The following is a 24,975-nucleotide window of genomic DNA, read 5'->3' as shown; positions in this document are numbered from 1 at the left end:
GAGTAGGCACCACACTTTCTAACGAACATCTCCAAGAAAATGGCGTTCCGCAGGGGTCTGTATTAAGTGTTCTTCTTTTCTGCATTGCGATCAATGGCATTGCCCACTGTGTAGGTAACCGAGTATCTTCTCTTTTGTACGTTGATGACTTCAGTCTATATTACAGTTCCCGATACCTCCCATCTATCGGTCGACAGTTGCAACTGGTCATCAATGTGCTATCGGAGTGGTCTCTTCGCAATGGCTTTAAATTCTCCACTCAAAAGACGCAGTGTGTCCACTTCTACAACCAACGTGGACTCCATCCACATCCTGAACTGCGTCTTAATGGAGTGGAGTTGCAATACACAGACACTGCGAGGTTTTTGGGCCTTATCTTTGATTATAAATTAACGTGGGAGGCGCATATCCGTGATTTGAGAAGGCGTTGTAAAAAATATTTAAACATTTTACGCCTTTTGTCAGGGGTTCGCTGGGGTGCGGACCGCATAGTGCTTTTACGTCTGTATCGTTCTCTTATCCGTTCAAAGCTGGATTATGGCTGTTTTATCTATGGCTCAGCAAATAAATCTAAGCTACGTTTCTTAGACACTATCCATCATCATGGGATACGACTCGCTACAGGTGCCTTCCGAACGAGTCGGATAGCGAGCCTGTATTGTGAAGCGGGGGAACCATCACTGTATCGGCGACGTAATGTCCTGTTGAGCTCATATGCGGTTAAACTCCGCTCGCAGCCTGAGCACAATTCTTTCGACTCTTTCCATCATTCGTCTCTTTACGGCCGATACAGTGAAAATCCACGGAGACCTCGTCCAGCAGGTGTGCGATTCCGTGAACTGCTCTCTGAGCTCGGCGTCGATCTACCATCCGTTCGCACACTAGAATACACCACCACTCCATCGTGGATTATGCGACGCCCCATGTTTGATGTAAGCCTGAGCCAAAGTTTTAAGAATTTTACACCAGCTTTTGTTTATAGACTTCGTTTTAGTGAACTTTTATCCCGATATCCAAATTATTCTTTAGTTTATACTGACGGATCCCGAGTAAATGATTGTGTTGGTTGCTCCTTCGTTGCAAGTGGACAGATATTTAAATATAAACTGAGCGAATATACAAGTGTTTTTACTGCAGAATTATATGCTTTTTACAGAGTTTTATTGTTTTTAATTCGAGAACCTCGGGGCAGATACCTAATCTGCTCCGACTCTTTAAGTGCCATTCAGTCTTTGCAGTGTCTCTATTCAGAGGATCCCCTTGTGTTAAGAACTCAGCAGCTGTTCCACACACTCCTAAGCTCTGATTGCGAGATTGGAGTAGTGTGGATTCCTGGCCATGTCGGAATTCGTGGGAATGAGGCCGCAGATGCTGCAGCCAAAGATGGTGCCACGAATGGCACTCTGGTATATTGGCGCGAGAGGTGGCAAGACTTACAAAATTATTTGAAATGTAGAATATGGTGGCAATGGGAAGGAGAATGGTCTGCACAAGAGGAAAACAAATTACGAAGAATAAAGAATACCGTCCGAGTTTGGGATTCGTCCACAAGAGCGTCACGACACGAAGAATTTTACTCACCCGGTTGAGGATTGGCCACTGTTATCTGACACATGGCCATCTGCTACGTGGCGAGCTTCAGCCGGAGTGTGATGTATGCCATGTTCCACTTACGGTGGAACATTTTTTATTACATTGTAGAAAATATGACCGTGTCCGTCGGCAATATGGAATTCGGCCGACTCTTCGTGACGCTCTTGGAAATGATTTTAATTGTACAAATGCAGTCCTGAGATTTTTATCGAGTACTGGACTTGACAGGGTGATTTAGTTTTTGACCCGTTTTAATTATCCTCCGGACCCTTTACATCCGGAGGTTACACTTGTTATTTAGTGTATAAGTTTTTTAACAAACTTGTCATTCGGACCTTTTACATCCGAGTATTTTAGAAATACGCCAGATAATTTATTTATGGTAGCATTTGTATTGTTATTTTATCTCTTTTTAAATATTAGTTAAGGTCAGATTTTTATAATGTTTTATGCATCACCCTGTTGAAACTGCATTTGTGTACCTCGTTTTAATCGTGACAACGTTTTTTTTTTTTAGTTCTTTAAGCATTCTGATTATTGTATAGTTTCTGTTGTGTAAAGAATTTTAGATAAGGGCGCAAATAGCCATAGATGCTGACGCGCCCTTTTTAAACCCCATTAACTAACTAACTAACTAACTAACTAACCTATTACAGATTATAAAACCTGAAACTTTAAATTATTGCGACATATTAAAATTTATTTGCATTTCTTTGTGTTGTAAATTATTTTTTTTTAATGTCACACCTTAGAAAAATTACGAAAAAATTTATCTCTAGACAGATTATGCGAATGTTGATAAATGTCACAGTGTTACCTTTTATGGAGTGAAAAACAGCAGTTATTTATCTGTGTGCTTTTAATAAATAAAAGTATCACTTAGAGGTGACTACACCAAAGAATAAGATCCTGATCTTCTTGTGTCAATGCATTTAGTGTCTTCAAATCACCACCGCAATCTTCCCCAGGAAAGCGTCCCAAAATACAAGAGTAAAATCTACCTTCTATTTTATTTATCTAGAAGTCTACAGACAGATTTAATCTATTCAATCGGCTTATTTTAGTATATTTAATTGCAGAAGAAAAATTGATCATAATATGTTGTAAAATCGTGATTTGAGAATAAAAAGTTTCGATCTGCATTTTCTATAAATTTTCAGGAAGAGGCTTGAAGTTTGAATTAAAAATACTTTCAATTTTTAATTCAATTATTCTTCTGAGATTTTTTCACGTGCCTTCATCAAGGGAGGACAGTCTGTGATAGGATTTTCATAATAGAAGCTCTGCTATATCCCAATTTCTGAAATGAACATTTTTCAGATAGAACCTTTTACTCCGAAAAAAAATGTTTTTCAAGAGACGAGTTGTCAGATAGAACATTTAATTGTTATAACGTAAGAAGAGAAAATGAGTACAAGAGTGGAAGTTAACATCATCAGAAGGCTGAAATGTAATTGTTTACCCATATGCAATAATGGAGTAAGTAGATATCAGTCCAACGTTGTGGCTGAGGAGTTAGCGAGTCTAACACCAAACCCAGCAGGACTGGGGTCATTCCCGGCCCGGGCGAGTTGTCTTGGTAAGGTTTTTTTCAGGTTATTTTCCCTCACTCCTATTGATGAATATCAGGTAACTTTATCAGGGGATTGGAACACCACTCATCTTCGCCACTTAATTTTCTCCCCTATCATCCTTTCATTCATCATCCCGTTACTTCTTCTGGTTTTCAGATCGCTCTACAGGCGGCCCTCCGAAGCTGCTGGCTCTCGACCGGCCTCCGTGGATTGTATCCATGCGATGATGGATAGCTTCTGCAACGGAACCCGGGGCAGAAATTCTTGTGGGAGGACTTCCGCCTCGGACCGTTAAGGGAGCTTTGGGGAGGGGTTGCAGAAGCAGGAGTGGTACACGGACTCAGTTGGCTGTAGGAACCGGTGGTTAAGGGAGTCATGTGGTTAGGTTGGTGCGCGTAGAGTGTCGGTGGGCACGCAAATCATTTCATATAGGGGGTGTACAATAGACCTTAGGTAGTAGTGCGTGAGATGTTCCCTCCCTTCTAACAAGAAAAAAAGTAGATTGTAATTACATTCATACTTACCCCATTATTGCACGTGGGAGCTCAATTTTATTAACAATATTGTAAATTTTATATACTGAACAACAATGTAATTTTATTATCTCAACAATAGGATTTTCTCTCCACACAGTAACAGAGTATTCGTTAGTGCACTCCACGGACGACAATGACAATTTACTTGGGCTATTACGAACAACAATGAACTGTTAATCTTAACTAATATTCACAAAACACTATTTACAACACAGAACTGTCAGTTCTCAGTTCACAGCTCGTTTGTCTTGGCTAGTTCTTCTAGCTCAGTCACTCGCGTTCACAGAATCTCGAACCCCAAACCTTCAGAGACGATCCGCTGCACTTCGAACTCAGGTCCCTCAACTGCGGTCCACTGCACTCGAAATCCGGGATTCAGGCTCCACAGTTACGGACACAACTCAAGTCGCGCTCTGGTCTCGAAGCTGGCTTCACTGCTACACAAGACTAACTCGCTTACTGTCCAAATCTGCTTGTAACAACACTGGCTTACTGACTGACTGACTGACTGACTGTCGTTCACTTGCGTCCTCTCCTTTATAACCAAACCATAGTTTCTGGAGAGTTCGCGATCTCGAATAATCGATACATGCCTAGAAGATTTCCACGGATGTCAGGATGGCATTCTCGAATAATCTCGCACGCTGCTGCTCCCCTCCTTCACCGCGCGTAGCACATGCCCCAGGAAGCAGATGCGCGCGCAACCCGCCCAAAACACGGCCGACTTAGCCCTTCCTTCTGCTGGTCGTGAGATCGAATCTCACGCGGCTGTAACATTGCTCCCTCCTTACGGCTGCTCATCCCCGGCAGTCCCTTGGTAGTTTGCTAATCGGTCCAGATTCACCACCATCATCTTCCCTCGGGGTTGTCGCTGGATGCGGTACACCACGTCGTTGATCCGGGTCACCACGCGCGGTATGGTCCATCCCAGGCACGCTGCAGCTTCGGTGATTTTCCTTTGGTCCTGGTAAGTCTATACAGCCACACAAGGTCGCCCTCCTGGCATCCTCCATGGTTGGCTAATCTGTCGTAGCGCACTTTCATTCTGTGGCTGGCCATCTTGAGGTGCTCTCTGGCCAGTTGGTGGACTCCAATCAACTTCTCGAGCAGTTCCGCCACATAGTCAGTCGCTGGCTGGTCGGCGCTAGGTGGCGTGGCAAACAGCAGATCACAGGGCAGGCGCAGCTCTCTCCCGAAGACCATATTTGCCGGTGTCATCTCTGTTGTATCGTGGACCGAAGCTCTGTAGGTCAAGAGGAACATTGGGACTCTGGCATTCCAGTCTCGTTGTTGGTTGGACAACACCTTCCGCAGGTGCTCTTGCAGGGTTTTGATGTAGAGTTCCACCATACCGTCAGACTGCGGATGGAGGGGAGTGGTCCTGGTTTTGTGCACCCTCAGACGCTCGAGCAAATCTCCCATCAGGTTGGATTCGATGTTGCGCCCCTGATCGCTATGCAATTCCTGGGGCACCCCGAATCGGCAGATGAACTCGTCAAGCAGCGCGTCGGCCACCGTCGAAGCCTCTTGGTTGGGAATCGCGTACACCTCTGCCCATTTTGTGAAGTAATCCATTGCGACTAGCAGATAGCGGTTCCCGCGATCCGTGACCGGGAACGGTCCAGCAATATCAATGGCGATCGTCTCAAAAGGAGCACCCACGTTGTACTGCTGCATGGCTCCCCTGCTGCGTGTCCTTGGTCCGCGACTGGCTGCACAGGTGTCGCATCTTCGGCACCATTGTTCCGTGTCGGTTCTATGATGCAACCAGTAGAACCCCTTCCTTAAATTATCCAGCGTCTTGTTGGGTCCCAGGTGGCCTCCAGTCACGCCAGCATGCGTCTCCTCCAGCACTCCCTTCACCTTGCTCTTGGGCAGGACAAGTTGTTCTATGCGGGTCCTTCCATCGGCCGACTCCCAAATCCTCTTCAGGATACCGTCCTTGACAGTGAAGGATTCCCACTGGGCCCAGTAGCTCTTGTAAGTGGGTCTACGGTTCGCGATATCAGCCCACACTGGTCTCTGGCCAGACTCCACATCACGCAGTAGCTGTCCAATGTTTGGGTCCTCAAGCTGCTCACTCCTTAAGGCGGTGCTATCCCATCCTGGGCCCGGCTGGGCGGCAATTGCTCGGACTGCGTAGCCGCCATTCCGCTCTTGTACTTTCAGGCAGTGTTTGCAGCTATCCGGGCACGGGCGTCGTGATAGGGTATCAGAGTTGGAGTGTTTCTTCCCTTGTCGGTGTTCAGAGGTGAAGTGGTACTCCTACAGACGTTGAACCTAACGGGCGGTCTGCCCCCCCAGATTCTTGAAGCCCAATAGCCAGGTGAGTGCAGAATGGTCTGTCCTCAGATGGAATTCCTGGCCATACAAATATTTGTGGAAATGCTTCAGGGCTTCCACAATGGCAAGAAGTTGTCTAAGTGTCATACAGTAGTTTCTCTCAGCCTTGGATAGTGTTCGGCTGAAGTAGGCAATCACCCTCTCTTGCCCGTCCTGTTCCTGAGAGAGTACTCCACCGATGCCTACGTTGCTAGCGTCCGTGTCGAGCGTGAACTTCCTTCCAGGGATGGGGTATCCCAGTACAGGAGCAGTGCAGAGCGCCTTTTTCAGTGACTGGAAGGATGACTCCGCCTCGTCCGTCCATTTTAATTGTCGTTTCTCCTCGGTCAGCTGGGTTAGAGGTTTAGCGATGTTGGCGTACCCAGCTACGAACCTTCTGTAATAAGTGCAGAGGCCGAGAAAGCGGCGCAACTCGTGCTTGTCCCTCGGTCTCGGCCATCCTCTGACGGCTTGTAGCTTCTCCGGGTCCGTGGCCACTCCGTTGGTCCCTACTATGTGCGCCAGGTAGCTGACCTTCTGGAACAGATGACATTTTTTCGGGTTCAACTTCAGCCTGGCTTGTCGCAGTCTCTCAGACACTTACCTCAGGTTCGACAGTTGTTCGCCGAAAGTCTTGCCGACCACGATGACGTCATCAAGGTACAGCAGACAGGTGTCGTAAGTCAGGCCTCTCATTACGGACTCCATTAGTCTCTGTAATGTACCCAGGGAGTTGCAGAGTCCGAACGGCATAACGGTGAAATGCCATAGTCCCTGGCCTGTAGAGAATGCCGTTTTCTCCTTGTCCTCAGGATGTAGCGCCACCTGGCAGTATCCTGACTTGAGATCCAACGTCGAGAACCACTATGCTCCTGCCAGGGTGTCCAAGGTGTCGTCAATTCGTGAAAGGGGAAAGCAGTCCTTCTTGGTGATGTCATTCAGTCTTTGGAAGTCCACGCAGAAACGCAGGTCCCCATTCTACTTCTTCACCAGCACCACAGGTGATGACCAAGGGCTGTCGGATTCTTCGATGGCCCATCTTGATTTCATGCCCTCCAGTTGGCTGTCAATCTCCCTCTGTTTAGCTAGAGGGACGCATCGAGGAGGTTGTCTGATTGGGCGAGCATTTCCGGTGTCGATGCGGTGCTGAACTTTATCCGTTCTCCCGTAGTCATTTTCAGACAGACTGAACACGTCCTGAAATTCTGTCAGTAGATCGTGGACTTGTCTTCTTTCTGCTTTGCTTAAATTCTCCGCCAATTCTCGAGCCAGCCCTCTCAGTGATGGGTCTAGATCTGGACGTGGTCGGTGACACTCCTGGTTATCTGCCAGAGACGTCACAGACACCACCGTCTCGACGCTACCTAGTACAGTTCACTAGGCACCTCCTTGTCCTGATTGGTGACATTCAGAACCCTCACTGGTACCATCTTCTTGTTCGGGAGTAGGGATCTGGCCACATAAACCCCATCTATCGGAGTTGTCTGCGAATCGAGGAGCAGGTTTCTCTTAGACTGTCCGTCCAGTCTTGCCGTCACCACCATCACGCAGCCTGCCGGATTTGTCACTTGATTGTCCAAGGTGAGTCTCCTGGCCATGGGTTGGTCTTCGAAGTCCCTTAGGAACACTTCGTCCTGACCAAAACGGAGGATACGGAGCCGGATGTCCACCGTTGCATCGAAGATCCGCATGGCGTCGAGTCCCAGGATGACGTCTTGGGTGATGTTGGCGACGAACACCCACATCTCCAGTCTCCTCTTTCCCAAGGTCAAGTCCAGGAAAACCTCTTTCTGGATGGGCAGACTCTCGTCTGAAGCAGGACGTAGCTCATATCGGTGCAGCGGCGTCCTCCCAGATAGGCCACGCACGACTTCCGGTCTGGCAATGGTGAGCGACGCACCGGTGTCTACCAGTACTCTGCATGGGTGGCCTCTTATCCATCCGTCAGCAATCAGCCCATCGTCGCATCTTCTGTTAACCGCCTTCAAGATCAGCCGAAGGGATGGTGATGACGGCGCCGACGTGCCCCTCCTCGCATCGCCCCCTTTTAGTTTTCCTGTTTGTGACCAGATCGGTCACAGTCCCTCCTCAGGTGTCCAGATTCGCCGCAGGACGAGCAGGTGGGCACTCCTGATCTTCGTCGTTCTGGTGATTTCGGTTGACGCTCCTCGACGTCGGCCGCCGCGACGCTCCTAATCCGGCGCGACGTCGAGACGTTCGCCATCAACTTTGCTGCCTCCATCCTGAGAGCCACCGTCAGAGCTGCGTTGATGGTGCGATGCTCTGCCAAGAGTAACTGTTGTCTAATTTCGGTGTCTCGAACTCCGCTGCCGAAGGTGTAGGCCGCCTCTCCAGCGATGAAGTCAGTAGGTAGGCCCCTGATGGCCTTATGGACCAATTGTTCCACCGCCATTGCAAATTCTTGTAGGAACTCGCCTGACTGTTGGACCCTCGTCTTCAGTTGCGTCCTAATGCTGCCGCAAGTTGATAGTCACCATAACGTCCCTCCAAGGCCGCCATTATCTCAGCGGCTGTCCCATCTTCTGGAACGCTGTGAAGAATCTCCGACGCCTGTCCCTGAAGCGCGGCCAGCAGCTGAGTAGTTTTCTCTGCCGGCGTCCACCCATTGTGCTCTGCGATGGCCTCGAACTGGCTACGGAATATCGCCCAAGACGTCGTACCGTCGAACTTCGGCGTCTTGAGGTTTGAATGTCTGGCTGAGGGCGATGGATTCGCAGGACCACTATATGGAGTCCTCAAATCTGTTGCCGCTTCTTGCATGGCCCGTCGAACCTCCTCGGCAACTATCTGTTTATGTTCTCTAACCTGGCGATCCACCAACGCGAGGATGTGCTTCTTTTCTACAGCATGTTGGTCCATTAACATACTCGTCTTTTCCAGTAACTCACTCGTTTCCTCTTGACGACGCTCGAGATCGCGGATTTTGCCGTCAAAATGGTCTACATCCTGTCTCAACTCTGCTACTGCCTCGTTTATAGTTGTAAAATGCTGGTTTAATTTATTCAAATTGGCCTTAAATTCGTCTTTCACGATGGCGACAATTCCATCTACGTGGAGCGAAACGCTTCAATTTGCGTATTGACGTCATCTTTCACTCCGGTTATGTCACTTTTCATCTCCGTTTTCACTTCACTTATGTCACCTCACTAATGTGCTTGTTCATATCTGCTTTTGCTTCACTTATGTCGTTTTTCACCTCACTATAAAAGTGTGTTCATTTCTGCTTTCATTTCCCTGATGGCTTGCAGGATTTGCTGTAGGTTCTCCATTATGTCGATAATATCCCGATTCTGACACCAGTGTAAATTTTATATACTGAACAACAATGTAATTTTATTATCTCAACAATAGGATTTTCTCTCCACACAGTAACACAGCATTCGTTAGTGCACTCCACAGACGACAATGACAATTTACTTGGGCTATTACGATCCGCTGAACTTCGAACTCAGGTCCCTCAACTGCGGTCCACTGCACTCGAACTCCGGGCTTCAGGCTCCACAGTTACGGACACAACTCAAGTCGCGCTCTGGTCTCGAAGCTGGCTTCACTGCTAAACAAGACTAACTCGCTTACTGTCCAAATCTGCTTGTAACAACACTGTCTTACTGACTGACTGACTGACTGTCGTTCACTTGCGTCCTCTCCTTTATAACCAAACCATAGTTTCTGGAGAGTTCGCGATCTCGAATAATCGATACATGTCTAGAAGATTTCCACGGATGTCAGGATGGCATTCTCGAATAATCTCGCACGCTGCTGCTCCCCTCCTTCACCGCGCGTAGCACATGCCCCAGGAAGCAGATGCGCGCGCAACCCGCCCAAAACACGGCCGACTTAGCCCTTCCTTCTGCTGGTCGTGAGATCGAATCTCACGCGGCTGTCACAATATTTTAAAGATGAATTAAAAATTAATACTTAGAACTAAATATTGGTATTACGGCGTCAGATGAATTGAAGCGACAAATTTGTGAAAAGTGGGATTTTAATGTAAAAATACATTAACTTTGCCTTCTATTTTGTTTGGCATGAATACATCTAAAAAATCAGATCGAGATAAGGGGTCCCAGCATGGAAACGGCGATGTAACGATGTAACGTTCGCAGCGTGATCCATTCCGACACCATTAACTTCGTGACGATTGAAATACATTGTGGTCTCGTTCGATCGTGTATGCTCAGTAAGCTATATGCTAAACTGGAGACACGAACCAATACTGTAAAGAAGTGACGCTAGTGTTGAGCACCTGAGCGTTTTGCTATCTCTTTTTAACAAAGTGTTGTCCTAGTCTCTCTCTCTCTCTCTCTCTCTCAGTAAATGCTATCGTACACAATATCAGCTCGTCGTAATCTTTTAAATTTAGCGAAACTCCAACTATTAACGTTTTCTATACTACTTGTATTTGAATGAACATTGTATATGTTAAACCAAGTTATCCGGATTGACGTAAATGAAAACACAAAAATAATATTAAATGCCGGTAGGCCTACGTACAAAAAAATAACATGGTTTCTAATTAAGTAGTATTTACGAAAGCGACTCAGCGGTGGCTGAGTGGTCAGAACTCCGGCCTGCCATGCAGGCGCCCCGGGTTCGAGTCCCGTTCAGGTCAGGATTTTTCATCGAAAAATTCAGTGAATCTTGCGGCGGACAAGGTCGCAGTTGAGGTTTTCCTGGGGTTCTTCCGTTTTTCCCCATATTAGGCATCTATATAATTCTGTCACCATTTCGACATTGTTTCATAGCATTCCCAGATCGCCGGCTGGTGATGCACGAAGGGGGCTGGCCTAGGGACGAGGGGATTGCCTGCTCGAAACCTATAGTCCCATCGCTCTAATTTCCGGCAGCCAATCACGTTGCAGGTCGGCTACATTTAAACGTGTGCGTCTTGTGATTCGCTGATGATGACATTATACATTTCCTAAGGCTCAATAAATACTTAATATAATCGCCCGCCATTTTGGCTCTTTCGCTGGCGTTCGCAGAAAGAACACGAAGACGTTATTTGCTGCTCAATTATTTGCTCAATTACAGTGCGTTTGATTTATTACCGTAGGAGCTACGACATGATAATGTTTAACGGTGTGGCAAATAGATTCCTCGTATGGTAGCTCGGCAACGAAAGAACAAAAATGACGAACGATACTACCTACCTAGCCTTTATAGAGCCTTCACTTCCTAAGGCGTAATAGAGGAGGAGTCACGCCGGGAATAACAGCGTCGCGACTATAGATACGTAGCGAACCTTAGTGTAGTTAGGCGGTGTGGGTTTGGGATGCGCCTAGCTTGAGGATTAGCGCAGTCTATCGTAACAGGTCGCAGTGCTGGATCATAGTGTCCCCCTCCCGTAAATTATATTCCAAACCTAGCGATCCCGAGTTCGACTCTTAGCAAACTTTGAAGGAACTGGATTTATCATTAATAGTGCTGAAAGAAAGTATTGGTTATAGGCTACGCTGCATCGTACGTAGAACTCTGTGCTTACAAAATGCTTGTGTGCACGCGCGACTAGTTACCGTAGCGACTACTTGTACAATCCGCTCCGTATGAATGAACTCATAATATAGGGACATCATTTTATTTGTACTTCAATTTTTATTGTACCTGACTTTTTAAATGTACTTCATCCCACCCCTTCTACTAGTAAACTTCCACACGTCCTCACACAGAACCAAGACCGCATATGTAGTCTTACGGTCACAGTGTACAGTACTGAGTGACTGACTATAGTACGTTCCAGAAATATGGTCGTATTTTCCAGCGAATAAAGTGCATTCATTATTTAATCATATTTTCGCACAGGTACTGTGTCCCTTTTGGTTACGTCGCTTCCCGGTTTTCCTCACCCGTTTCTGCTGGGCTATCTTAGTTCTTTTCTGAAAACATTTGCTGTTAGGAATTGGACGTCTACGTAATATTATAAAGTGTTTAAAATAATTTAAATAAAATGTCCTCGTTAAGAAGTAAGTAACTTTCACCTGATTTTCCCCCTATCTAAGACTCTGCGACGTAACCATTTGGACGGACAGTAGATAGCATGTTTGGGTAGATTTATCTGTTCGGATCGGGCAGAAGTGAAGATTGAATTCACAGTATGTAATGTACTCTGTTATAGAGTAGTCGCAGAATTACTTCAGCAGGCGCAGGATTATGGTCCACCATGTCGATTGATTTGAGTGCTTTGCATTATTTATTTTGAGGTTACTGTAAAACAGTTCTTTGCTAAACGTCCTACAGCAATAGAAGAATTAAAGAATTACATTCAAAAAATATATATTAAGTTTCAGAAGATATGCTTAAAAACGTTTTCGATAATATGCACAAAATAACTGAAGTCTGTATCGAAATGAACGTCCACCATTTTCAACAATTTCTTTAAGATATTCAGATTTTGATTATTTTTCAATTTAAATGCACTCTCCATATTGTATACTGATGTGCTGTGGACAGTGTACTATACATTGCATAATGAATACGTCCGCCTGGATAGTTCAGTTAGTAAGTAAACAAAACTTATAGTTAATACTGTACTGTATTTTGATTAAATAAAATCATACCGAAAATTATAAAATTCAAAATCGTAATGGTTCCAAGTTTATGTAAATGGATGCAATACTTTTCTTTCCTCCTATATCTAGTAAAGTGATTTGTTTGTATTTTATACTAGTATCGTCAAACTTCGGTCTTGGAAGGGGGTAAGAAACAGTCTATCTGGTTCTGAACCGTTAATCCAAAGGTATAGCCATGTTAATATTAGAAATGTTAATAAAAACAAAATGATGTCATGGTACAATTTGCATTACAGGATTACTTTTGTTTCAAATTAATTAACTCGGAACAAATATTAAATTTACAAAAAATATCATTATCAATCAAGTCAAACACAATTTCCCCATTTTCTGAATTCAGTCCTCTTTACTATCTGTTCCTTGTTGGATTTTTGTTTCGTCATTCTGATACAACCTCACGTCACTCAAGCTGGTCTACTATTGAGGAGAGTCGAATGTTCATCCTCTCTGCTCCTCACAGACATTAGAGACATCCGACAACACGACGCATTTTGTAAACAATGTATATAGAAATTATTTACTACCCTGATATCAATACCTTTCTTCAGCCCTAGTCATTATCTTTTTAATTCCCTACCGTACTATGTTGTTATCAGTGAAAGGCCTGGCATAGTGTTTACAAGGGACAGATATATAACATGAAGTAGTTTCGTACACAGGATTTCTTTTGAGGGTCAAGACTTTCGATCAGATTGTGTAATCATGAAAATATATAGTTATCGATGGATTTCAACCCCAAACAAGACCATAAATCTTCTTACTATGACGATGTTTTCCTACTACGCTTCACTGCGAATTCGAATGCCAGGTAATCCTCGGGCCTCACCTCATCTCACTACATCTCGCCAAAAAAATGCAAAACATTGTAGAAAATTACAAAATTGTAAAAAAATTGTAAAAATTGTAATTGTAATCTTGTCAAATTTTGACTTCTTCCACATCTTAAAGCTTCATTGCTAATGTAAGATCTATAGAATATAATAAATGAAATGAAATGAAAGCAAAAACTGCTGATTTTAAGGGATTATATCATTACTTCAGAATTACGAATAACTTGTTGAAGTAACGTGTTTTCTTTATGCTCTGGGAACAATTAAACCTAAAATCTCCCCACGGTATGGCAATGGCAAGAAATCATAACTTCTATACATATATAAAACCTAGAAACGGAAAGCGACAAAAAAAGAAAGATAAACCATTCATGAGTTGAATAGGTCCCACATTTAATTGTCTGAACATTATACCAGTTTAATAATCCCCTTAACAAAACGAATGAAATTTGACGGAACAAAAAACTTAATTATGAAGACTTATAAGCAGTTTATTGAGAGTCTCGACTACAGAACATCCAGTTCAAAATACATAAAAGCTTCATAAACAAATTAAACAATGAAAGAAAGGTCTATAATACAAAATCAATTCACATTCATAACAAATCAAGGAAATATGATAGCATCACATTACAGTTTAACACAAAGATAGATAGAAGTTCACTGGAGAAACATAACTTCTGGGTAGCAATAAACCAAAATTGGACTGCAATAAGGCTCAGTAACGACTGAACCTGTCTTCGAGTTATTCAGTATACAGGGTGGAAGGGGACTGATGCACCAAAATTGAAGAGGTGATTTTATATGTTAAATATAACAGAGCTTTTATTACACTTTTCCTTCGATGAAGCACCGTTAAGCAAAAAGGAAAAAAAAAAGGCTTTGTCCAATGTTTGCAGCGCTCTATTGCGGTAATGGCCTAAGAGAATTTGCTGAGTGCTATAAAAGCAGATAGATAAAAATAATATAAACGGTTAATGTCTTGATTTTTTCCGCAAATTAAACCATTTAGCCAAGAATATAAATTGAATAATTGCGAAAATAGTTAAAATAAATATTGCAACCCAGGGCACTGTCGCGTCACCGACTGAGTACAGCAGTGGGGGAGGGGAAGGTAAGGAGTGCAGGCCATGCTTGCTTGTAGTAGATGATGTTGTCAAATGGTTCATAGAAACTTAACGATTTCCTCTAAAATAGTGAATGTTGGAGAAAAAACTCCTCATTATCTATTAGGCCTGCCAGTTTTATTTTGCTATAGTAGTTATCATCCATCCTGTAAAGCAATACCCGAAAGAATTACCAAAAACAAAATTTGAGCTGTTTACTTACGAAAGTTATGATATATTATGTCATAATTAAAAAGATAGACAAGTTAATAATTAATCTAACATTTGAAAGCAAAAGCTGGTAAAATAATGGACAGGCACAATGCACGTACTAAGTAAGACATAGAAAACATTATGATAAATCAAACTTACATAGGAGAATAGTACTAGCAACATTCACCAAAAAAATTAAAAATAGTTAATAGAAACATGACAATGAGACACACTAGAGCAGTGCAAAACCATGTAGGCCTACAAGTTTCCCCCTTACTGTAATTTTCTTCTGCAAGTGAGCAAGAAACCCGCATATTTATGAAACTGCTTCTTGTTTGAATCATTTTACTTGAGCTTAAGGGCGAACTTGACAACATCTATTTGTGAAACGGCTGCTATGTGCAACTGTTTGTAAGCCAACCAATTTTTCCTCGTATTTCTTGGATCCATGGTTTTGAGCTTTCAGGGCGACAATGCCGAATCCTTCTAAAATTTAAAATGTATATTAATTTTAATGATCAAGATTAGCCTACTTAAACAAATGACTAGCCTTAAGTAACTTTTCGCTTTACTTTCCTTTTCGCGTAACAAAAGCAGAATAAACTTACCTATGAAACTGGATACCACTTCTCATTCTTGGTTCTTCTGAACAACCAAATTTCACACCTTTTCAACATTTTTATTGTTTTTATTGCACATATAGAACATGAACCGCAAGAAAGGTTTATTGATACACATTTGTTAGAAAGGGAGAGCAATACCCCCTCCAACATGGCGTCGGGTGCGATTCTACAGTCACGCTTTCAGACTGAAAAGAGTATTGCGGTGTTGTCTTCAGTTTAGCATAGAACTCACTGGTTATACTAATACGATGCAAACATGAACTTGGTTGGGGCCCACGGCTACTGGTGGCCATTTTGGACGTGCGCGAAAATGTCCTGGGAGTTGGTCAATATCTCGCGACTCTGACGTGCTAGCACCCTGATTTTGGCACCAAAAGAAAAGATCTTGCCTATATATGTTTATTTAAGACAGACGTATTCACGTAAAAATGACAGCTGTGTCCCCGACACAACTACACCCATTTTTTTCATGAAAATGTTCGTACTAAATACAAATTATTAAGATTTTTCATATTGAAGGGCATGCAGTGGTAAAAATAATACCATTCTGATAAACTGTTAAAGTACTTCGTTCCAGTAGCAGACGTCGAGAAGATGGTATATCTACATGATGTAGGTAGAACTTTTTTGTTTGGAATTCAAATTACCTTTGGATTTGGAACCTTTTTCAGTGATCTCATAGCAATGAAGTAAGACTTTTGTGATACACATAGATGCTTAATGTATCACCTGTAAGACGTCGGTTGAAATCACACTAAAATTGACCAAGATTTAGCAACTTTTGTAATGATTTTTTTTTCCATAAAATTTATACAATTTACTGAAATTTCAACACCTGCTGCCAATGTTAGAAAATTGCTGTATGTCTAAATAATTTTATGTTTGTAAAGAAATAAATATTGAGAAAATTGTGATACAGTTTGTGTTTCTAAAATAAATTAAACTTCGTTTTTAAATAATTATGAATGTATTTTCCAAAGTTGTGTTAAATTTTAGCAGTACGAAGAATGATTGTTAAGCTGAAATTGCTAGGTAAATAAATTAAAATAAGTCGATATATGTGTTAGTTTTTTTAACTTATACCCTATTGTAATTGCCATACAAATATGTCAATCCAAACATGCCTCAAGAGCTGAGAAATTATGAAATACCCCTAAAGAGCTAATAAATTACTTTATGTTAGAAAATTGATCAACGAGGTCAATTTCAATCATTGTAAAAGTAACATCATGATAGCCCTTCTAGCGTATTATAATATCTCTAAAATGTGTATCATAATAGCCCTTCTCACTAACACAGTAATTACTGCTAGACTGAACAACATTCACAGCCTTTCTTTAAAGAAATATGAAGCTGACACTGTTCTGAGTAAAAGAAAATTTTAAAAATTATTGTCTTTATTCATTCAAACAAACAAAAGTAACTAACCATCACATCACAGTTTTTTCAGGAAACAAAACTGTCTTTTCTAACACATGATTTATGAGGGTGATGATTTTTTAAAACTTAGTTCAATATTGCTCCTTAAATCCATAAAATATGCGTCTAAAATCGTAGTTTTAAACATTTTAAACTGTTTCTTTGGTACATTTTAAAGTCTGTATCAAAGTAGCCCAACTTTTTTTCACTGTATCATATTAGCCATACTTGACCCTAAGGTAATGGCTTATAAACCAACCAGTTCTTACTACTGGATCAAGAAATGAACTGTTTGTGCTCTGTTTTCTTGGAGCGACATAACTGCATGAAAATTTTACAAAATTTTGCTAGCGTAGCACATACAAAAACACGAACAGCCGTCATGATAGCCCTTGAATTTGCAAGCGGTTTTGCTCCTATTTCGCTGTAGCGTGACGTGACGACATTGATGTCCACCGGTCCTGTGAGATTCGGAATACACTGTATTTGACGAATGCACTGTGACATGTTGACAGTCGAGGTGTCGCAGCAAGGGAACTACGGTGTGCTCGAGGCGACTCAACAGCCTCGACGTGACAAGGTGATCCCTCACTCCACGCCTCTGACGCTCAACTGGCTCTCCGAGAACTACGAACTCGCCGAGGGAGTATGCATCCCGCGCAACGTCATCTACAAACACTACTGCGACTTCTGCCAGAAGAACGGAATGATGCCCGTTAATCCTGCGAGTTTCGGCAAGGTATGTATTAGCCAATGTAACGACCGGATTCCGGCCGAGGGTGTTGAAGGCTGCAAGGGACAATAGGAACAAGACGAAAGACTGTAGCTACATAGACGAGAGACATTGAACTCAGCATTACTATTTAGAAGTTGTGAACAGAAACAAAAAAAGGGAAAATTAATATTTCCATCACATTTTTCAATGACTATTACACTTTTACTGCGTCATATTTCTTTTGAGCAATAAAACGGTACGAAAGGACGTGTTTCAACCAATCATTGCAGTTTATCGCTACAATTTTATCACTTCCCTAGCATTTGTTTGTTTTTGATCACTTTTCCAGTATTTATTTGTTTTTATCCCTTCCCTAGCATTTGTTTCTGTGTTTGCAAACATTTCAGAATGCAAATTATTTACGGTACTATAAAACATACTTTTCGATCGTCATTTGTTCCCTATATAGGTAGTCAACTGAAAATGGCGGCTCCGTTCAAACGTTTTGGTGTAGGTAACATTAGTGAAATAGAATTTTGCTAACTCAATCAATACCTACTTTTTGTATCAGAGTAGGCCTACTTCATTTCTTCTAATCTTTATATCTGCAGTGCCTGGGAAAAGTGACATAAGTCAGTTTCCACAAACCTTTTTTGATAATTTATTGACAAATTACGCAACATCTGCTCGATTGGAAAAAAGAGACATAAGTATTTCTCCCATTATAATAATTCATACAGAAAAAAATCAAATCGACATAAACCAGTGTAAGTTGTCAATAAATAAATTATCAAAAAAGGTTTGTGGAAGCTGACTTATGTCACTTTTGCCATGCACTGCAGATATACTTTCTTGTAATCGTGTAATAGTGAATTAAATCCCACTCGAGTTTTGATTTTCTCTAGATAAATCAGAACCTCTAATGAGATTACTGTTGATAAAAATGTGCCATAAATACACTAGATATGCTATTATAAGTTTATACTATGTGTAAGCTATTTATATATAGTAAAATTTCGTTCACTATTCTCGGCTATACAAAATGTAGCATCTTTTTCCAAGGCTAGAAAACGATTCATGTATCTACTCGTTATGGTATTGTTTCGCAACTACTAAAGGCACTTTCATGTCAATAGAGGTTTAAATACTATAGTAATATCATTACAGATAAACACATAAATATGCTGTAATTTGGTTCATATAAAAAGTATTTAGTTTTACCTATTACACCAATTTTATCAGTTTTAAACAGGCCGTCAAAACTTAACAACACTGTGTGATGCACTTTTCGAACGGAATATTTCATTTCGCCTATATCGTGCTTTGCAGTTAGATAGGCTATATCAAATACTGTATTATCACTTTTCGATCATTAAGGCTACTCTCGATACAGAGTTCAACCTATACATAATAAGTATAATAACCTGGCGTTCACTGTAACAAACTAGACAATTTGTATTCAGAATGAGAAAAGTTGTCCATAATTTGCCTCTGGTCGCAGTGTTTCGTGTTGTATACGCCCATTTTAGACGTAAAGTAGAATAACATTCTTTAACATTTTAAAATAAACCATAATGCACATTAAAACTAGATTAAGTTATTCCAGCTGATCATACAGGGTGAACACAAAATCTGTCCCTGATTATGAGAAACTGTAACTTAAAAACTATTTTAGGTAGAAAAAATTAAAGTTCCGGCAATCTATTGTCCGATTCGTAGTTTTTCCCTTACATGTAACACTGCAGTACAGTACAGTACAGTTCAGTATCGAAATGGCGTCTATGAAGGAAAAAGCGCAGTGCGTTTTGGGTATGACGAAACGAGGTAGCCCTCCACAGTCCAGTGATACTTCTGGAGGAAGTATGGACGAAATCCATTAGTATATGTGAAGACCATCGAATAATGGTATGTAAAGCTTAAAAAACTGACAGTGTTGGAGATCAAGGAAGATCTGGAGTGATAATTGAATGGTACCTAGACTTCATGACAACGTAATGTTTGTGTCTAAGTTTACATTGTGAATGAAGTGTAACTCATATTCGAGATTTTGCAACACTGTTTTCGATACTCGGTTTAATATCATGTGCACGATGTTGGTGACAAGTTTGCCTTCAGTAGGATTCGTACGTTCAAAATTAGCTTAAATGAGGAACCATATCTGACCTAGGATAAATGCTAAATTAAGAAAGTTCTAGCTTCTTCTTCCTTTCTGAGGTATTTTATGCTTAATACGGTGTAGCTATTTGCTTTTCAGACATTTTCAACCCTGTCCAATAGACATAAACTTAGATAGATTTCCGTGACGTGTTCAACACAACTCCGGGGCTTCACCTTAGATAACACAGAACTTTAAATTTAATTGATAACGGCCAAACATTTAGGCCTTTGGAGGGACTCGAAGAGCTTATATACACTTTGACTCAGAATGCTCGTGTATAAATTCGAATTTATTAGTCTAAACCACCGTTGGGCATCTCACTGATTTTGTGGAAGAGCGCTCAATTTCCTCCACTGTGGAACTTGAGTGCGGGCAATCAAAGCGAATTTGCCCATGCTTGGCGCAGTAGGCATTATAACTCTGTCAGTGGTGTACCTGCAGTTTTACAGCCAGAGTCAAGTCGGTGTGCAGTATTTCAATTATGACGGAAAGTAGTAGATCTGAGAATAAAGGAGCGGTTTCCCCATCAATGTATTTTAATCGTGAATGAGAAAATATGTATTTATTTGGGGAAAGGGAAGGAAAATATCATACAAAATAAAATATGTCAAGAGTTCAAAAGAACAAAGGTTAAACCACCTATATGCAAGTACAATTTCTGAAAAAGTAAATTTTAAACTAACCAGCAATGCAGCTGCATGAAACCCATACGTCAAACTTGTGTTGTAGTGCTTATTTGAAAGGTTCAGAACCATAGTGGGCCAAGCGCCATTTACTAAAACCGTAGAAAACAAGGGTTAAAATGAAGTTATCACTATAATTCAATGGAAACATATAGCAAGTAATATAAAGTATACACATTCAAACTAAATGATATGTTAATCTTCATTAAACTATGGTATTCACTTAACTTTAACCCTTGCTTTCTCCGTTTTTAATAAATGGCGCTTAGCCCACTATATCTTTGAACCCTTCATTTATTCTCTTACCAGTTAGCTTCGTTATCTTGGATAAAAATAACTCAAACTGTAATGATGATTTCAATTTTAAACTTTTGACGTTGGTTTATGTTAACAACTTAGGAACAGTGTATTCTTGATCATAAATATTTGTTACTGTAATATTATAAAAAAATAACCTATTTCAACATGTTTAGTTGTTTCATAATATATTTCTCAAATACAGAAAATAAAGTTACATAGAATATATGCACATATCTGTTCCTATTTAAGAGAGAATTTTCGTAAGTTATGAGTTGGTTAATTACAATTAGTCATAGTAGTTATAAAATAAAATAAAAATGGAAAAGTGTATCTCACATAACAAAAAAAATCAAACAGTAATCATGTTTTCAATTTCATAAATTTTTGACATTTATATTGAGAACTTTGGCACAATGTATTTCTAGTTATTTGGTTATAAATATTTGTTATTGTAAAATTGTAAAGGATATAACTTATTTCAACATGTTGGGTTTGTTTCAAAATGCATTTATTAAAAATACAGAAAATGAAACCCAAACCACATTTCTAATTTAAGTTTCGTACGCTCCAGAGACGTGCCACCTCAGTTTTGGATGCGTTTTCCCTAACGAAACTGGTACTTTACTTGAAACGCGAACATGTTTGTTGCAATTTTCTCAAAAATGGCTCCTACGATTTTCTTTAAATTTTGCACATGAACTACACGTACCAGTATCTAAAACATTTATTTGAAACTATTTTTTGTACTTACAGTAATAACGGAGATGTCCTATGTCGCGCGAATTTTGAATCATCCTGTATATATATATTTTTTTACCTATTCTTATTTTTAGGGATAGCTTTCCTTACGTGACGAGTTGATCAGTTATAATTGCTATTTACAAAATACAATAAAATAAATAAAATAACGATGAAAAAGCGCAACAAATATTTGTACTTTTCTTAATGTGAAATTAAGAGATCGTCAATACTCGCGGTGTGGAGGAGGTAACTTCCACAAAAACAGAGGTGAGTGACAATGTCATATTCATGAAAATATTCCCAAAAGTTTAAACTCTGACGATCAACTTTCGCAGTTCATAAATTACAACAGATGATGGACAGACAATGACACTTTCGTGTCGAAATTATAGATGCATAGAAAACTGAAGAACCAGATCCTTAAGTTGGGCTTCCGACACTTGAGGAGAAATCAATCCGACTGAGTCTTTCAGTTCCAAGTTATTGCAATCATTTTCCTGAGTCTGATTCTTTGAGTGGTAAAAAAACGCGATTCCATGTCAAACCTTCTCAGAATATATTAGCAGTAGGCCTAATGGTTTGAGTTGGGAGACTTCTTTTCAGTTACCTTAAAGGCTCGTCTCCAATATTAAACATTTAACAACAACATGTTAAGTGTTAAATTGTTTACTGTTAACATTGCAACATGTTGATTGAACATGTTAATGCTAATTTCATTTTTAGCACTTTGTCCACACAATAAAACACGTTAAACTTGACTTTATTTGCGTAGTCCACCACAAACAGTCTGAGATTTTAATGTAGACCGTGTCTTATTTTCAAACCTTCGACAATGGACTCAGATGATGATTTGGCTTTTGTAATTGCCTCTATTGCTTGTTACAAGACCTTGAAAAGGAAGAAAAGGGGAATGTGGGTGTGGCAATATCTTAGTAAAAGACATTATGTAGAAGACATTCTAAACGAGCTTAAAGTTAAAGATCGATTTAGATTCAAAAACTTTCTGAGAATGTCAGAACACGATTTTAATATAATGCTGCAAAAATACTTCCTGTTACATCAAAGAAAGGCACAATTTAAGAGCAACCATTTCATCTCGATTAAAAAAATTACAGTGCGATTGATTGACTATCATAGGACCTACGACATTATAGATGTTAAAGGAGCGGGTAATATCGTATAATTTTCTTTCCGAAGTTTTACGAACATTAACATACATCACCAAATACGACCATTACTGACGTTTAGTGTACACGAAAGTGCGAGAACTCTCTATTGTATTCTCGAGAACAGTTAAATAATAATTCCACTTCTCTAAAACAGTCGGCCTTCTTTGTTTTGTCTCTCTATTCTTTTGCAGACATCCCACAAACAAGGCATTTCCATCAGTGCATTAATTTTATTCTAACGTATTTTCTTTCGTCCACTCCATTACTTCGAACAACTTACAGCCAACACCAAGGACCAATGTTGATAGTATAAAAATGATCAAGATACGCGCCACAAAATCAGAAGTTTTGTTGCTATGGAAACTGTACGAACTTTGCCGAATTGTACCGACGCTGCACGAGCAAATGAATTGACTTGACATGTTTTCCATTCCTGCTGGGAAACCCGCCAACATGTTAAAAGTGTCAACTTCAACATACTCAGTCAACATGTTAAGTCAATTGAGACTTGAAATGTCCATATACATGTTAAATTCAACATGTTATATTTAACATGTTGTTGTTAAATGTTTAATAGTGGAGATGAGCCTTAAGGTATACATCGACTCTATAAATATCACTTTTTTTTTTTTTTTCAAAATTTTAGTAAATAATATTTTTGCCTCATCTGGAAGCTCATTTCTTCTAGTTTTCAAAAATATATATCTTGTACCATTATCTCAGTAATGTTATAATTATATGGGCAATTTGGGCATTCATAATATAAGCGCACTGTACCTTCTATACCTTACACCATCTTGAGTGTCTCTTTTTTCCTGTTTCACATTTTCCGACATTTGTTATCCTTCCGACGGACTAAAAGTAGACTTCTAATTGGGTAAAAGACTTTATTGAGGTAACAAATTAAAGCTTAAACATGTTGCTATGTTGTAAACTAAAATTATTATTGTCAATCAATTATAATAATTTCTTTCCCAAAAATATACAAATATATGCAACTTATGTATTTTTTTCCAAAGTGCTTTTATAATGTGGCATATATTTTGAATGGTTCAAGGTAAATAAATAATTTTAGGAAATTATCCCTATATAGGAGATCATTTTGGCGAAAGAAGTTTTACCTTAGGTCAATTTCTAATAGAGTTAGATCGGTCCAAAATGATATATATATTTTTTTATTTTTACGGCCTCCAAATTCGATTTTCATGTTTAAATTATGTAAATTGCTTAGTTTACTCCCAAGAATCATGTCACCTAAGTTTGAAAGATATTAAGAAAAAATGTGAATTTTTATCCCAAGAGTCGATGTAGGCTATACCTTAAAATCATTTCACATACCTGTTTTCAGATAATTCGCCAGAAATTCAAGATGGTGAAGAACAGACGCCTTGGAACGAGAGGTTATTCCACTTATCATTATTATGGTATAGGGATTCGAACCTACTCCGTCTACTACGATCAACAATATAGCCGCAACGGAATCAACGCCAGGTCAGTAATCACTGGAATGTACCGTTTATCAGACTTGAATTTCACATTTTATTTCTGCAGTAGTATCTTCCTCTCCTCAGTGTCCCGTTGATTTTTTACCATTCCGTAGATTGTGTTAGTATGCAGTCCTGTAACTTATAAAATAACATAATGTTCTTCTGCGACGAAGGTGGCTAGGTGAAAGAAATCAATTTTACTAAAGAGCCAGTCTAAAGACTGCACTTCAACAAATAGAGTGTACATATTAAGCAATTAATGTGTTTCTGACCGTCCACTGGGCAGCAAATTACGAAATGTACTTTTAATGCTGTGAAACATCTCTAATGACAAAAAATATACAATCTTATGTGCAATGCTAATCTACCCTTGAAATAACCTAGATATGGAAGAATATTGTGACAGCCGCGTGAGATTCGATCTCACGACCAGCAGAAGAAAGGGCTAAGTCGGTCGTGTTTTGGGCGGGTTGCGCGCGCATCTGCTTCCTGGGGCATGTGCTACGCGCGGTGAAGGAGGGGAGCAGCAGCGTGCGAGATTATTCGAGAATGCCATCCTGACATCAGTGGAAATCTTCTAGGCATCTATCGATTATTCGAGATCGCGAACTCTCCAGAAACTATGGTTTGGTTATAAAGGAGAGGACGCAAGTGAACGACAGTCAGTCAGTCAGTAAGCCAGTGTTGTTACAGGCAGATTTGGACAGTAAGCGAGTTAGTCTTGTGTAGCAGTGAAGCCAGCTTCGAGACCAGAGCGCGACTTGAGTTGTGTCCGTAAGTGTGGAGCCTGAAGCCCGGAGTTCGAGTGCAGTGGGCCGCAGTTGGGGGACCTGAGTTCGAAGTTCAGCGGATCGTCTCTGAAGGTCTGGGGTTCGAGATTCTGTGAACGCGAGTGACTGAGCTAGAAGAACTAGCC

The 24,975-nt window shown here is 40.6% G+C and overlaps 1 protein-coding gene across 1 annotated transcript in view; it reads left to right on the top strand.

The window, feature by feature from the left end:
* LOC138707729 (DNA-binding protein RFX2-like) overlaps positions 1-24,975 on the top strand; it is a 168,318-nt gene that overhangs the window by 137,779 nt on the left and 5,564 nt on the right. The window contains exons 3-4 of the mRNA XM_069837595.1: positions 17,322-17,545; positions 23,921-24,063. Of these exons, the coding sequence (XP_069693696.1) occupies positions 17,322-17,545; positions 23,921-24,063 (367 nt within the window). The remainder of the gene's footprint in view (positions 1-17,321; positions 17,546-23,920; positions 24,064-24,975) is intronic.

This window comes from Periplaneta americana, chromosome 10 (genome assembly GCF_040183065.1).
Source record: "Periplaneta americana isolate PAMFEO1 chromosome 10, P.americana_PAMFEO1_priV1, whole genome shotgun sequence".
Lineage (NCBI taxonomy): Eukaryota > Metazoa > Arthropoda > Insecta > Blattodea > Blattidae > Periplaneta > Periplaneta americana.
Note: the sequence above shows the minus strand (reverse complement) of the source record. Positions and strands in the feature narration are given on the sequence as shown.